The sequence below is a fragment of the Equus caballus genome, chromosome 9 (genome assembly GCF_041296265.1).
Source record: "Equus caballus isolate H_3958 breed thoroughbred chromosome 9, TB-T2T, whole genome shotgun sequence".
In the NCBI taxonomy this organism is placed as follows: domain Eukaryota; kingdom Metazoa; phylum Chordata; class Mammalia; order Perissodactyla; family Equidae; genus Equus; species Equus caballus.
Window position 1 is genome coordinate 98,179,142 of NC_091692.1, and position 12,563 is coordinate 98,191,704.

General features: G+C 62.6%; 1 protein-coding gene across 46 annotated transcripts in view; it reads left to right on the plus strand.

Moving 5' to 3' along the window:
• The window catches only part of MROH1 (maestro heat like repeat family member 1), a 99,834-nt gene extending 87,327 nt beyond the window's left edge, over nt 1-12,507 (plus strand). For 20 of the 46 annotated variants that reach the window (XM_070222584.1, XM_070222577.1, XM_023649222.2 and 17 more), the window contains 12 exons: nt 918-1,072; nt 4,147-4,312; nt 4,872-5,068; nt 8,772-8,909; nt 9,373-9,487; nt 10,064-10,210; nt 10,456-10,644; nt 11,014-11,169; nt 11,242-11,376; nt 11,450-11,552; nt 11,629-11,694; nt 12,194-12,507. In XM_070222584.1, the coding sequence (XP_070078685.1) occupies nt 918-1,072; nt 4,147-4,312; nt 4,872-5,068; nt 8,772-8,909; nt 9,373-9,487; nt 10,064-10,210; nt 10,456-10,644; nt 11,014-11,169; nt 11,242-11,376; nt 11,450-11,552; nt 11,629-11,694; nt 12,194-12,279 (1,653 nt within the window). In that variant the 3' untranslated portion in view covers nt 12,280-12,507. Of the gene's footprint in view, nt 1-917; nt 1,073-4,146; nt 4,313-4,871; nt 5,069-8,771; nt 8,910-9,372; nt 9,488-10,048; nt 10,211-10,455; nt 10,645-11,013; nt 11,170-11,227; nt 11,377-11,449; nt 11,553-11,628; nt 11,695-12,193 lie in introns of all 46 variants that reach the window. The other 26 variants (XM_070222558.1, XM_070222580.1, XM_023649216.2 and 23 more) reach the window with 3 other exon arrangements.
• The last annotated feature ends 56 nt before the right edge of the window (nt 12,508-12,563 follow it).

The following is a 12,563-nucleotide window of genomic DNA, read 5'->3' on the forward strand; positions in this document are numbered from 1 at the left end:
CCTGTGGTGCCGTCTCGTCTGTTTTCACCTCAGACTGCGGTGTCTTCCAGCTGTGAGGCCTTGGCAGTGAGGGTGGAGGCGCTCACTGTGGTTGGAGCAGCACCCACAATGGGCACATGAGGGACCCGGAACAGGGTCTGCTTGCCATGCTGGGCCAGCTGGAGGCCGGTCAGGGGCTGTGGAGCTGGGCCACTGGACCCAGGTGGGCTTGGGAGATTCCCAGGCTGGGGGATGGGCCGCCTGCAGCCTCGCTCTGCCTGCCTCTCTCTGCCTGCCTCTCTCTGGCCCTTGTTACCCCATCTGGCTTCTGCAGCAGCAGCAGCCTGCAAACCCGCCTGAGGCCACAGCGCCCCCTCTCCTGGCCCAGCTCCAGCCTCAGTGTGGGATTGGGTCTCCCCTTCCCTGTCCTCCCTGTCCCCTGCCCACTGCTCACCTCCTCGCTCAGCACAGGAGGTTGTGTGGGAGCAGAGAGCAGCTGTGGGTGTCTTGCCTCCAGCAGCAGGAGGCTGGGTCACCCTGCCTGGGACTGTGAGGCCTCTGGGGCGTGCTGGTCTCTGTGCTCACCCCAGTGGCCTTCCCCTCCTGTGCTCTGTGCTCCACACAAACCCCGGCTGCACAAGTGCCTCAGCAGCTCCTCTGCTGCGCAGGGGGCCCCCTTGGGCTCTTGTCACTTCCCGCGTGGAATCTGTGTCCTTGTTCCAGTCCTCCAGCTTGTCAGCTGCTGGGTCCCTGGGGTGCCGGGCTCCGCCTTCTCCCCTTGTTGGGGCCAGCAGCAGGGAGCTCTGGGTCTCACAGGACTGCCTGCCCCACGGACCTGGCGAGTGGGCACACGGCTGGTTGCTGTGCTCTGGCCACAGCGGGACAGCTCCTGGCGTAGGGGTGTGTCTGGCCTGACCGCCGTGGCCATCTGCCTGCAGGTGCCCGAGATCGTGAGTGTGCTGCGCTCCAAGCTCCAGGAGACCCGAGAGGAGTATGTCCTGCAGGCTGCACAGCACAGCGTGTACCTCCTGGCGTCCCAGCACCGCACGGCCGTGGTCTCCAGCCTCCTGGGCAGCCCCCTGCCCTTTGACAGGTACCCAGTGCCTGCCAGCCTGCTGGGGTGGACGGGGCGCTGCCTGCCTTTGCACCCCAGCTCCTCTGCGTGGGAGCCTGCGCGTCCCCGGGGTCTAGGCTGGGAGGGAGACAGGCCCTGGCCGGGGGTTGCTGTGCCTGCCCTCAGTGGGCCCAGTGCTGCCCAGCAGGCACTCTGTCGGCCCCCGGTGTCAGTGGGTGCCCTTGGCTGGCTCTCACAGGCTCTGCCATGCAGTCTCCAGAGCCTGTTCTCTGTGGGGTGTCGCATCATCTGTAAGCGGACCCCTCGGCCAGGCCCCATCTTTGAGCCAGGGAAGGGTCCTCGACCCCCGTGTACCGCGTGTTCCCCAGCCCACACTCCCAGCTCCTGAGCTCCCAGCAGTGACCCTTGAAGGGCGGGACTTCTCCGCGCCTGGGGCCTGTCTCTGTCTTTCCTGTCTCCCTCAGCGCCCCCGGGGCACCTTGACCTGTGCCGAGGCCACCTGTGGCCATTGCTGTGGTCCCGGCATCTCCAGGGTGCAGGGCCTGCTGGTCCTGCCTTTCTGTGCCGTCCCTGCTGTGGGGAGACCCTTGTCGGGGAGGGGGTGGCTGGCCCTTTACTCCTGTCAGCTCTGCTTTGACTCAGATGCTTGGAGGGGTGCTGCCAGGTGCCCACAGTTTACGGTGTCTCGTCTCTCTGGGGCGGCGCCTCTGCTCTCCTGGCACGCCCTTTGCGGGGGTGCATTTTTGGTTAGCGCTCGCCTGGTGGCTCCTCCCCGTTGGCGCAGCAGCCTTGCTCTGGGCCGAGCGGTGGCCGCACTCCTCTCCTGCTGCTGTGGGTGGGTCACACCCGCTGGCTGGGTCTGTGCCCGTCTCACTGCTCTTTGTGCTTCATCTTCTTTCTTTCTCTTTTTGAACTTCACAGGGTCTGTTTCGTACTTTCACTTTTCCACTCAGTTGATTTGGAAGTTGTACGCTCTGTTTCTGTTCGTTTAGTGGTTGCCCTAAAAGTCACACCTCATGAAGCTGAGCTCGCACCCTGCAGGCGGCCCGGGCCTCTGCGCCCACAATCAGTCGTCATCAGGAATCCTTGATGCAGAGGGTGCATGCGGCCCTGCCACAGGTTCACTGCCCTGCCCTCCGCTCCTCCCTTGCTCCCTTCCCATGGAGGCACAGCTTACACACAGAGGCGCGCACGCGCTGTGATTGGCCCACGAGCTCCCCTGCTGTGGGCCTGGCCTCTCCCCAGGGGAGACGGAGGAGAGTCAGCCCCCAGTGGGCTCCCGTGCACCCCTCGGCTGAAACTTCCTGAAAGGTCACCGCTGTCTGACTGCTGTCACCAGAGATGCATTTTGCCTGATCTTGAACTCAGTGTAAATGGAATCACATAATTTTCTTCTAGCTTCCTTTACACAACACGTTGTCTGGGTGCACGGGGCTCTCGTCGTTCTTTTCCCGCTGTGCGGTGTTGCTGTGAGCACCACACTGTCTGTTTATAGGAGTGGAATTGCCCTAGGTCAGGGATCGGCGCAGTCCTGTCCACCACCTGTTTCTGTACAACCTGTGGGCTAAGAATGGGTTTTACACTTATACGTGGTTAAAAAAAACTGAAGAAGAATATTGCACTGATATGAAATCATGTGAGACCCTGATTTCAGTGACCTTAAGTGCAGTTTTGTTGGTCCAGCTTGCCCGTCTCTGTGCCCAGTGGGGCCTGTGGTCGCTTCGTTCCACCACAGCAGAGCCACCCAAGGCCTGGAAACCATGTGGCAAGTGTCTCCAGAGTTTGCGGGCCCCTGCTGTGGGCACAGGTGGACGGCGCCCAGCAGTTGAGCTGCACGCGTACCCTGTGTCCCTGCCAGTGCTCGTGTCCTCGCCGCCCTGGTGCGTGTGCGTCTGTCCACACTGAGCACTGGGGTCTTTGCTCTTCAGTCCTGCAGCTCGGTCTCCGTCACCTTTCTGCCTGCAGCGCACCCTGCAGAATGTCCTTGGTGAGGTCTGCTGGTGGTCAACTCTCCGCTTCCGTTCCCTGAAAGTGTCTTTATTTGGCCATCCTTGAATGTTGTTTTTGTAGAGCTGGATTTCTAGTTTGGCAAGTATTTTCTTTTAGTGCGTGTAGGACCCACATGGTTGTTTTCCAGCATCTGTAGTCTAAACAGTGCTGCCATTTCAGAGGAAGTCGCTGGCTCTCCTCCGATGTGCGCACGACGTTCCCTTGTTGCCACCCGCACACCCTGGGCGTGGGCTCCGGGTGGCTTCTTTCCCTTCCTTCTGCTGGGTGGCAGCTGGGCTTCTTGAGCCTGATGTCAGTTCTGAACATTTTTCAGATACTCTCTCTCTCCTCTGCTTCCCGGATGCCCCCCAAACATTGGTCAGACATTTTGTTTCACCGCCCGCATCTCTTGTTCTGTCTTCTCAGTTTCCGTGATCTTTCTCTGTGCTGGTTTCTGGGTAATTTCTTCCATTTATCTTCCAGTTTGTTATTTCTCTCTCCTGCTGTATCGAGGCTGGTACCAAGTACGTCCACCAAGCATCATGTTACACATCTCATTTCTAAAGGGCTATTTGTTCTCTTTCAAATTTGCTGCGTCTATTTTTAGAATTTCCAGTTCCTGTTTGATGGTTGTCACTTCTCTGTGAACACAGCCAGCACAGCCACGTCCCATGTCTGAGCACCTCTGTGCATGGGCTCCGTGGACCTCACTTACGGGGCCAACTTCACATGTGCCTGGTTCTCATCGGCCGCGTACTGCTCATTGCTCTGGAAACATGATTTGTAGGTGCTCCTGAGGCTGTGGTGATGCTGCCTCCTCCAGAAAGGCTAGTGCTTGCTTCCAACGGCTCCAAGGGGACCCCTCCCACTCCCCCAGGCCCTCTGTAAGGCTGAGAGCTTCTCCCTGCCCTGTATCACCAGCCCTGCTCACTACTCGGCAGCCTGTTTAAGGACCCCTGGGGTCAGAGGAAGGGATGAGTTCAGATCTTAGGTCAGGATGGCGTTTCCTGTCTGGCTGGAGCTGAGTCTGGTGGGCATGTCTGAGGGCATGGAGCTGGGGCTGATAGTGGCCTCAATGTGACCATCCTCCCATCCTGCTCCAGCCACACCTGCACCCTGTGGCGGGCACTGGCCGTGGAGCCCAGCCTCACCACGCAGGTCCTGGGGCTGCTCCTGGAGAAGATGAGCAGAGACGTCCCATTCAAAGAGAGCCGGGCCTGCCTGCTGAGCTGCTCTCCTGACCGCGTGGCCACGCTGCTGCCCCTCGCAGTGAGTGGGGGCCCCGTTCTCCCTTCTCTCGGCTTTTTGAGGGGGCTTGGCAAGGGGCTGCATCAGTGCTGGGGGGAGGACCCCACAGGTGGCCTGGGGGCCACCCCACAGGCACCTGGCCGCTGACTGGGGCACCAGAGCTGGCCAGCTCCGAGCCTAGGCTCGTAAAGGCCCCACAGGTGTTGGTCCCCAAGGGAGAGCACTGTGTTTCATCCTACGGAAAAAAAATAAACCCGGCTTGGCAACGTTTTCGGCAGTAAAGCAGCTGTAAGAATTTCCTCCTCCCTTCTGAGGACTAAGAGCAGCTGGTCAGAGGCTGGTCCCAAGGCTGCGCCCCACGGTCCCCATGCTGCTCCTGCCCTGAGGCCAAGCTGGTGGGCTGCACCCCCCTCCGGGATGCACTTCTCCCCAGAACCAAGACCCTCGATGCCCGGGGTGCATGCTGAAGGGGCATTGGGCTAGTTCGGGTCCTGAGGTCAGGGCTCAGCCTTCACTGTGGCCGGCCTCATTAGAAATGGCCCCAGAGGGATGGTGAGCCTGAGGCAGCCCCTGTCCCCAGGCCACCTGTGCGCTGCGCGAGGTCACCTCAGCTCCGGCGTCCGGGCCTGCGGTGCTGGAGCTCTACCCCCAGCTGTTTGTGGCGCTCCTGCTGCGCATCAGCTGCACCGTGGGCGTCCAGCTGCCCCGGAACCTGCAGGCCAAGGAGAAGAGAAGCGCCGGCTCGGCTCTGGCCCCCAGGAACCTTGAGCCCTGCAGGTAACTGGGGCCATGCCTGCCGCCCCCAGCGCCGTTGTTTGAGCACAAGCATGTCTGTGCCCCACTGTGCGTGCCTCCGGTATGTGTCTCCACGAGGCTGCCTGGCTCCCGTGAGCGGTGAGGGAGATGACAGGAAGGGCTGGCCAGGTGGTGGGGGCTTAGCCCAGGAGCTGGCCCTCCCCCGGTGATGTCTGTGGCTCTCCCTGCTGGGAGCACGGCCTCCCTGGGCCGTCCCTTCTCGCCTCTTCCCCCAGGTTGGGGATGGGGACCCTGGGGAAGGCAGCTGCAAGTCTCTGGGGCATTGTGTGGCCGCGGGGGCCTTGTGGGGATGCTCAGGTAGATCCAGAGGGGTGGCTTCTGTGAAAGGTGGAGGTATGGGGAGGGTTTGGGGAGCGGGTGGGGCCTGGAGTGAGCCCCTGCCTACAGCACTGTGTTTGCAACCTTGGTCCTCAGCTCTGAGTTCTAGCTCCTCCTACACTCAATCAGGGCCACACCTTCAGACAGAAACTCTGCAGTGGCCTCACTGCCTCCCCTGAGGGACCTCCCGCCTAGGTCGGCCCCCAGCCCTGCAGGGAGGGCTCGATGCCAGGCCCCCCATACCACCAGCCTGTGCAGGCAGCTTCTGTCTCAGCTTTCACTGGGGTCTGGGATCCTGGGTCTCTGCTGAGTGGATCTTGGGTCCTGGGGCACGAGACCAGGACAGGTGGGCGGAGCCTCTTGCTGAGGTCAGTGTGCTCAGAGCTTTGACAGCCTGGACATCTGCCTGCCCATCCTGGCCTCTGAGGCCATTCCCAGGCCTACTATGGTGGCACCCCAGGGCTCCAAACAGCCGCCTAGGGCCACAGGGTGAACAGAGGAAGCTGCCATCCTGGGGCCATGTGCCTGAGGAACCATGAGCCTGGGCTGCCTCCCAACCCATCCCAGCAATGGGGCTTGGATGTGCCCCTGGGCTGGGGACACACAGGGGAGAATGTCAGCTCGCCCCACCCCGTTCCAAGGCTGCAGCTCCCCAGGACCAGCTCATAAACTCTAGCAGAGGCTGTGTGCCAGGGCCTGCCCAGCTCGCACAGACCAAGTGGAAAATGTGAACGGACCAGCGGACACTGTCCCGACCAGCCCTGGGCCTGGCATGCCGAGATTTAGCTCCACGGCCTGGCAGCTTTGGTGGCTACAGACCCCACGCCCCAGCCGGGGCCCCTGGGCTGCCAGCCCTGAGCTGGGATGCAGGCAGAGCAGGCACAGGTCTCGGCTGATGGAAGCCATCAGTTGGCGAGTCAGACCCTGGCAAACCCACATCCACAAAAATTCTGGCAAGAAGCCCCCTCCCTCATGTAAACGGTTCACGTGTTCCTGTGCCACCCTTGCGCCTCACCACTGGTGATCTGTTGAAACTGGTCGAGAAGTCCGAGCATGCTGGTTTCAGCCTGGAGCAGAGCCCCTGGTCCAGGTGGCACCTCAACTGAGCCTCGAGGCCTGGAGTGCGGGGTGGAGCTCTGGACCCTCGCTTGTACCACAGCAACTGGCCAGGACTGGTGTGGCTTTGTGGACCTGGGTCCAGTGACTGGTCCCGCTCATGCTGTGGGTGACCCCTCAGTGGCACACCGTGGGCATCCGCCCAGTGACCACAGTGGCCAAAGTGGTTCTCTCTGTGCCTGCAGTCAGTGTTGGGCTGCCCTACATTCAAGGGTCTGCCCTATGGGGTCTGGGCCCTCTGCTGGCATCTCAGGGCTCCTAGTACAGCAGGAGCTGCCTGCTAGTGTTTTCTCTCTGGGGAGAGAGCCCCAGAGGGGGTGCAGTCCGTGGACACTCAGTGAGGGCTCACTGGGAGCCTGTCCAGCTGTAGGCAGATACCAGGCCGCTCCCCTGCTGACATCCCCACAGGCCTCATGCCACCTAGGAATGACCATGGGGACAGGGCTGGGCCAAGGGTGAGGGCAGCAGGCTGTGTTCATGATGCTGGCCTGGGGGAGGCTGCCAGCATCTGCCTTCCGGGCTGCCGAGCCCCCTGAGTCCCCTCAGTGGCAGACCTTCAGGCCTGATTGGGTCCTCGCTCCCTGTGTGGGCCAGCCTGGAAATCTCACAGGACCGCAGGTACAGGGTCCCAAACAAGCCTGTCACACAGTGCCTTCTCTGCCACTTCCCTAGATCCATGTGTGAGGCCATGGTGCAGCCAGCAAGACCTGTCCCCCAGGCCCACCATTCCCCTGCACCCCAGCCACCAAGCCGTCTGTGTCACGGGAGAGTGTGTGTCAGCTAGCGCTGGGCAGGACATGCTTGCCGGCTGCGTCTGTCCCCTTGGCATGTCTGGTGCACCGCCCTGTGTGCGGACGTCTCCCCTTGGGCCAGGAGCTCCTGGGGATGATCTTCGTGGACTCGGCATCTGCAGACTGGTGTGGGGCCTGATGTGTGCGGTGGCCAATGTGCGGAGGAGAGGTCAGCGTGCGGTGTGGCCCCCAGGCCCTCCCTGCGTGGTTCTGAGAACCCTGATGAGCCATCTCTCTGGCCACAGGCTTTGGTGTGAAGTTCTGCGGGTGTCGGGCTGACGCTGCCCTCTCCCCAGACCTTGTCATGGGGTCCTGCCCCTGCTGCGGCCCCAGGAGTGCTGAGGGCCTCCGCCGAGCTGGGGGAGGGTTTACGCGAGCGACGGGCAGATGCTAAGTTCTGGCTGGGCCCTGTCAGCTCTGGCCCCTCCTGCAGGGAGATGGGAGGGCCAAGGACTGCAGGGCTCAGGGGGGCAGCAGGGCACAGCCCGCACCCAGCACCCCCGACTGGCTGAGTTGGTGGACAAAGCTGGACACTCGCCATCAGCCGCTGCAGCTCTCAGCCACGTTCGGGTGTCTTCCTCACTTGCGTCGTGTCGAATGTCTGGGAGTGGAGCAGGGTCCTACCTCCTGTCCCTTCCCACGGGGCTCCGGGGCCTCCTGGGGTGGGCATGGCCATGCACACTGAGAGCCGAGGCTTCTGAGGTACAGGGACAGGCTGCGTAGGGGTCCAGGCCTGGGCCTGGGCTATGGACTTGGCCCCTGTGGATGCCCGGCAGTGTCTGGGCTGGGCCCATATGTGGCAGGCCAGGTGCCAGGAGGAGCCGTGAGGCCAGACGTGTCTGTGCCACAGCTGCAGCCCTGGGTCCCAGTAGAGTGGGTGTAGGGACTGGCTCTGGGGCCTAGAGGCCTCTGCTCCACCCAGCCCATTGACAGTGGGCCTCGTGCCCTCCCCAGGCAGGACTTGACCCCCAGCCTGCCCTCTGGGTTCACTTTTATGAAGGATTTTCTTCATTTTCATCTTTTTTTTTTTAATTAAATGAAGGTCTTTAAGGCAAGTGGAAAAGCAGCTGGTTGTGACCCTAAAAGTGCCAGAGGGCCCTGCCTGCTTCCAGAGGGCCTTGGGGACACTGCCTGCAGAGCCCCCACCTGCCCTCACAGGGGTGGGGGTCAGGTGCAGTGTCACAGCCTGAGACCAGACGGGTGGAAGCCACCTAGAGGGGCCCAGCTTGGAGGAAAGAGTGAGCTGAGGATGTCCCAGCAGGTCACCCAGAGTCTGCTCCCTATGGGATGTTGCAGGCAGTACGCGGCCAGGCAGCCCTGGGACAGCCCTCCTGAGAGCACGGCTGTGTGTGCAGGCGAGGTGCAGAGTGGAGGGGTACACCAGGGCCTCTGCTCCATGCCCCCACCAGCCAAGCCCACACCCCTGTGCATTCCCACAGCTCCGCAGTGGATGCCCTGCAGACCATGCTGCTCCGAGGTGGTAATGAGGACGTGGTGCAGCGTATGGAGCTGGAGGGAGCCTGGGAGCTGCTCAGGACCTCAGCAGGGCACGAGGAGGGCGTCGCCCGGCTGGCGAGGTCAGCAGGCTGCACTTGCGCACACCATCCCAGCGCTGGCTGAGCTCTAGCAGGCCAGGTCCTGTCCAGGCACCATCTGGGGGCCATGGGACCACAGGAAGGCACAGATGAAGACCCCCACTGGCTCATGCAGGGGACTGAGCTGCCTGAGCCAGTGTGCCCAGTGTGAGGAAGTGGCACATGGGCCTTGAGGGCCAGCTTGGGGCCCCACGTGGCATGTGAAATGGGGAGGCCAGGAAGGCAGCAGTGTGCTCAGTGCTCTGACTGCTGGTGGGGGGCGGGGAGGCCCCTCTACAGAGGCCTGGAGAGGAGGGCTAGCAGGGGCGTCTGAGAGGGAGGGAGGACACGCAGGGCCTGGCAGCTGGGTGGAGGGGCTCATGAGCTAGAGGGCTCTGACCGTACAGGGTGGGCTGGGGAGCAGCCTGAGGCCTCAGCCCCTGTACCGTGTGACCTCTTTCCTCAGTGCCATGGCAAAGTTTGCAGGCCCCCGGCTGCCCCTGGTGATGAAGGAGCTCGTGAACTCACAGAGCAGTGTTTACGAGATCCAGAGGGTCACCTCCACAGCCTTCCTTGCTGAGGTAGGAGCTGTTTGCTAGAAGAGGCCTGGCAGGGCAGGGTGAAGCCTCCGACAGGCGGGCACTGTCCTTGCCAGCCAGAGCCATTGCCCAGCCCCCACTTGGTGCTGGTGGGTGCAGAAGTCACGGGGCCACACTGTGCCCAGTGAAGGGAGGCTTCAGCTGTGCACAGCCTGTGCTGGCCTGAAGCACTGCTGGGCCCTCAGTGGGGCAGGCCAGCAGCCAGGGCCCCCAAGGCTCCCTTGGTAGCTTCTAGTGGCTGACAATGCCTAAAATTTGCCCAAGGAAGGCCACAGCAATGGGGGCCATGCCTGGGCCGTGGACACAAGTTGGGGAAGAGGATGAAGGGAGGCCACGAGCCCAGCCTTTGCCCGTGAGGCCCTCAGCTGGCCTCTGCTGTGTCCACTCCTCACAACGACCTTGGACTGGGACTGCCCAGCAGCACAGTGGTGGGGGAGGGGCTGGGGGCAGTCTTGCTGCCCATCTAAGTGGGATGTGGCCTGGGCTTCGGCTGGCTGGGGTAGGGCAAGCTTCTGGGGGTCAGTGGGAGTGGGTGGTCCCCAGCACCTCTGCCTCCAGCTGCTCAACAGCAACGTGGTGAATGACCTGATGCTTTTGGAGTCGTTGCTGGACAACCTGGCGGCCCGGCAGAAGGACACATGTGCCAGTGTACGGCGGCTGGTGCTCCGTGGCCTAGCCAACATCGCCTCCAGCTCCCCCGATAAGGTGAGCTAACCAGCCAGCCCATCAGCCCTGCCCGTGGAGGATGGACAGGATAACTGTGGTTGACAGTGAGGAAACCCAAGCGGACACGGTGTGGGCGGTGGGCATGGACAGAGAGGCAGCTTGGACTGCTGCGGTATGGGGAAGGGGCAAGTCTGCAGGGTGGGGGCTGCATCACACTGTGCCATGACGTGTGACAGGCAGCAGGGCTTGACCTGGGAACACAACTGAATGCAGGGTATCCCCAGGTTCGGGCCCATGGCCCCCAGCTCCTAACAGCCATGATCGGTGGGCTAGACGACGGGGACGACCGGCACAGCCTGGTGGCCCTGGAGGCCATGGTGGGCCTTGCGAGGCTGCTGGACCTGGTGGAGCCCCGGGACCTGCGCCCTGTGCTGCTGCACGTTGCCATCCGCATCCGGCCCTTCTTTGACAGTGTAGGCTAGGCAGAGAGCGGGGGGCACCCAATGGCCTAACATCCCCACCCCAGCGCCTGCTCCCTGACTCTTCCTCAAGAGCCTTAAGCTCCCTGGGTCCCACAAGCCGTGCATCCACACCGCACACACAGATCCTCTGGAGTGCGGCTCAGGGCCCCCAGCACTCCCCAAACCCCTGCGAGGGGTCTTTTCTTGCCAGCCTCCCTATCACTGCTCCCGAGCCCCAGCCCTCCAAGCCCGTGCCAGGCGGGGACAGCGTCCAGGGCATGGAAACAAGGAAGAAGGCATAGGGAAGGGGCCCAGGGCCTGGCACCAACTGGTGGGCAAGGCTGGGGAGGCCCCCCTGGGGTGACACCTGCCCCCCGCCAGGAGAAGATGGAGTTCCGTTCTGCGTCCATCCGCCTCTTTGGGTATCTCAACAAGGCCTGCCATGGGGACTGTGAGGATGTCTTCCTGGAGCAGGTCGTTGGTGGGCTGGCGCCCCTGCTGCTGCACCTGCGGGACCCCCAGGCGCCTGTGGCCAGTGTGAGTAGCCAGTGGGAGGTGTGTGGGCCAAGCCAGGCTTAGGGACTCAGGGACTCAGTGTTGTGCCCACAGGCCTGCAGGTTTGCCCTGCGCATGTGTGGCCCCAACCTGGAGTGTGAGGAGCTGGCGGCCGCCTTCCAGAAGCACCTGCAGGAGGGCTGGAGCCTGCACTTTGGTGAATTCCTCAACACCACCTGCAAGCACCTGGTGAGGGGCAGGGCTGCAAGGGTGTGCGTGTAGGCGTGTGCGCGTGGGAGTCAGGCTGACAGCCTCTCTGTAGATGCACCACTTCCCGGACCTGCTGGGCCGCCTGGTGAGCACCAGCCTGTTCTACTTCAAAAGCAGCTGGGAGGACATCCGTGCTGCTGCCCCCATGCTCACGGGTGAGTGCCGCCCCTCGAGCCTCCACAGCCCATGCCTGACCCTGACCCTGACCCTGACCCTGACCCCTGCCTGCAGGGTTCCTGGTGCTGCACGTAGAGCCAGAGCACCGGCTGCAAGTGGACCTGGAGCAGCTCACTGCGGGTGAGCGCCCCACCCAAGTCCATGCACATGTACCCCCCCACGGGGTCAGGGGCCCAAAGGCCCCCCTGCCACCTTCAATCTGCCAGGCTGCACAGGGCCCTGCTGACCCTGTGGGCACCAGGGGGGACTAAGTGATTTTCCTGGATTTCAAGGATTTTTTCCCTGTCACTGGTGACCTCATCGTCTCTAGTAATTCACGGAAACTTCTTAACTGTTCCAAAAGAGCTTAAAAAACACTAAAAAAGGAAAAACTATCTTTCCGTTGGCTCCTGAGCCCTCCCGGCAGAGGCCTGTCTTAGGAGGGTGGTGGGCGGGCGGCCCCACGCACAGAGTAGGGGGTGCATCATGAGGTCTGGCCCCCCAGGCTCGGTGCGCCGGGAAGGGGGCGGGAGCAGCCCTAGCCACAGCTCGTTAGGGGGTGATGGCGGGAACCCCAGGCTCAGAGTCAGTTCTCAAAGGGCCACAGAGGCGCCCCTGGCAGCAGCTCCCTGTCCCCCAGCACTCCAGCTCCTGCTCAAGGACCCAGCCCCCGCCGTGCGCATGAAGGCCGCCGAGACCCTGGGCCGCCTGGTGAAGTTCGCCTGAGGCTCCCCCAGCGGCGCTGCTGTCCCCACCAGCAATGCCAGCCCAGGCCGTGTCCGGGCCTGAACCTCCGAGACAGGCCTGAGGAGCCCCTGCTGGAGAGCAGACTGCGGAGCCGCCTGGCCCCTGTGGGGGTCAAACACCTGCCCCTCGAGGAGGCTGCTGGAGGCCAAGTGGGATGGGGGCCAGTCAGTGTCCTACTCAGTTGCCAATAAAGCCCTTTGCTCCTCAGCAGGTGATGTAGGGTGCGATGACGCAGCCTTTCCTTCTGGGACAGGTCAGTAGGG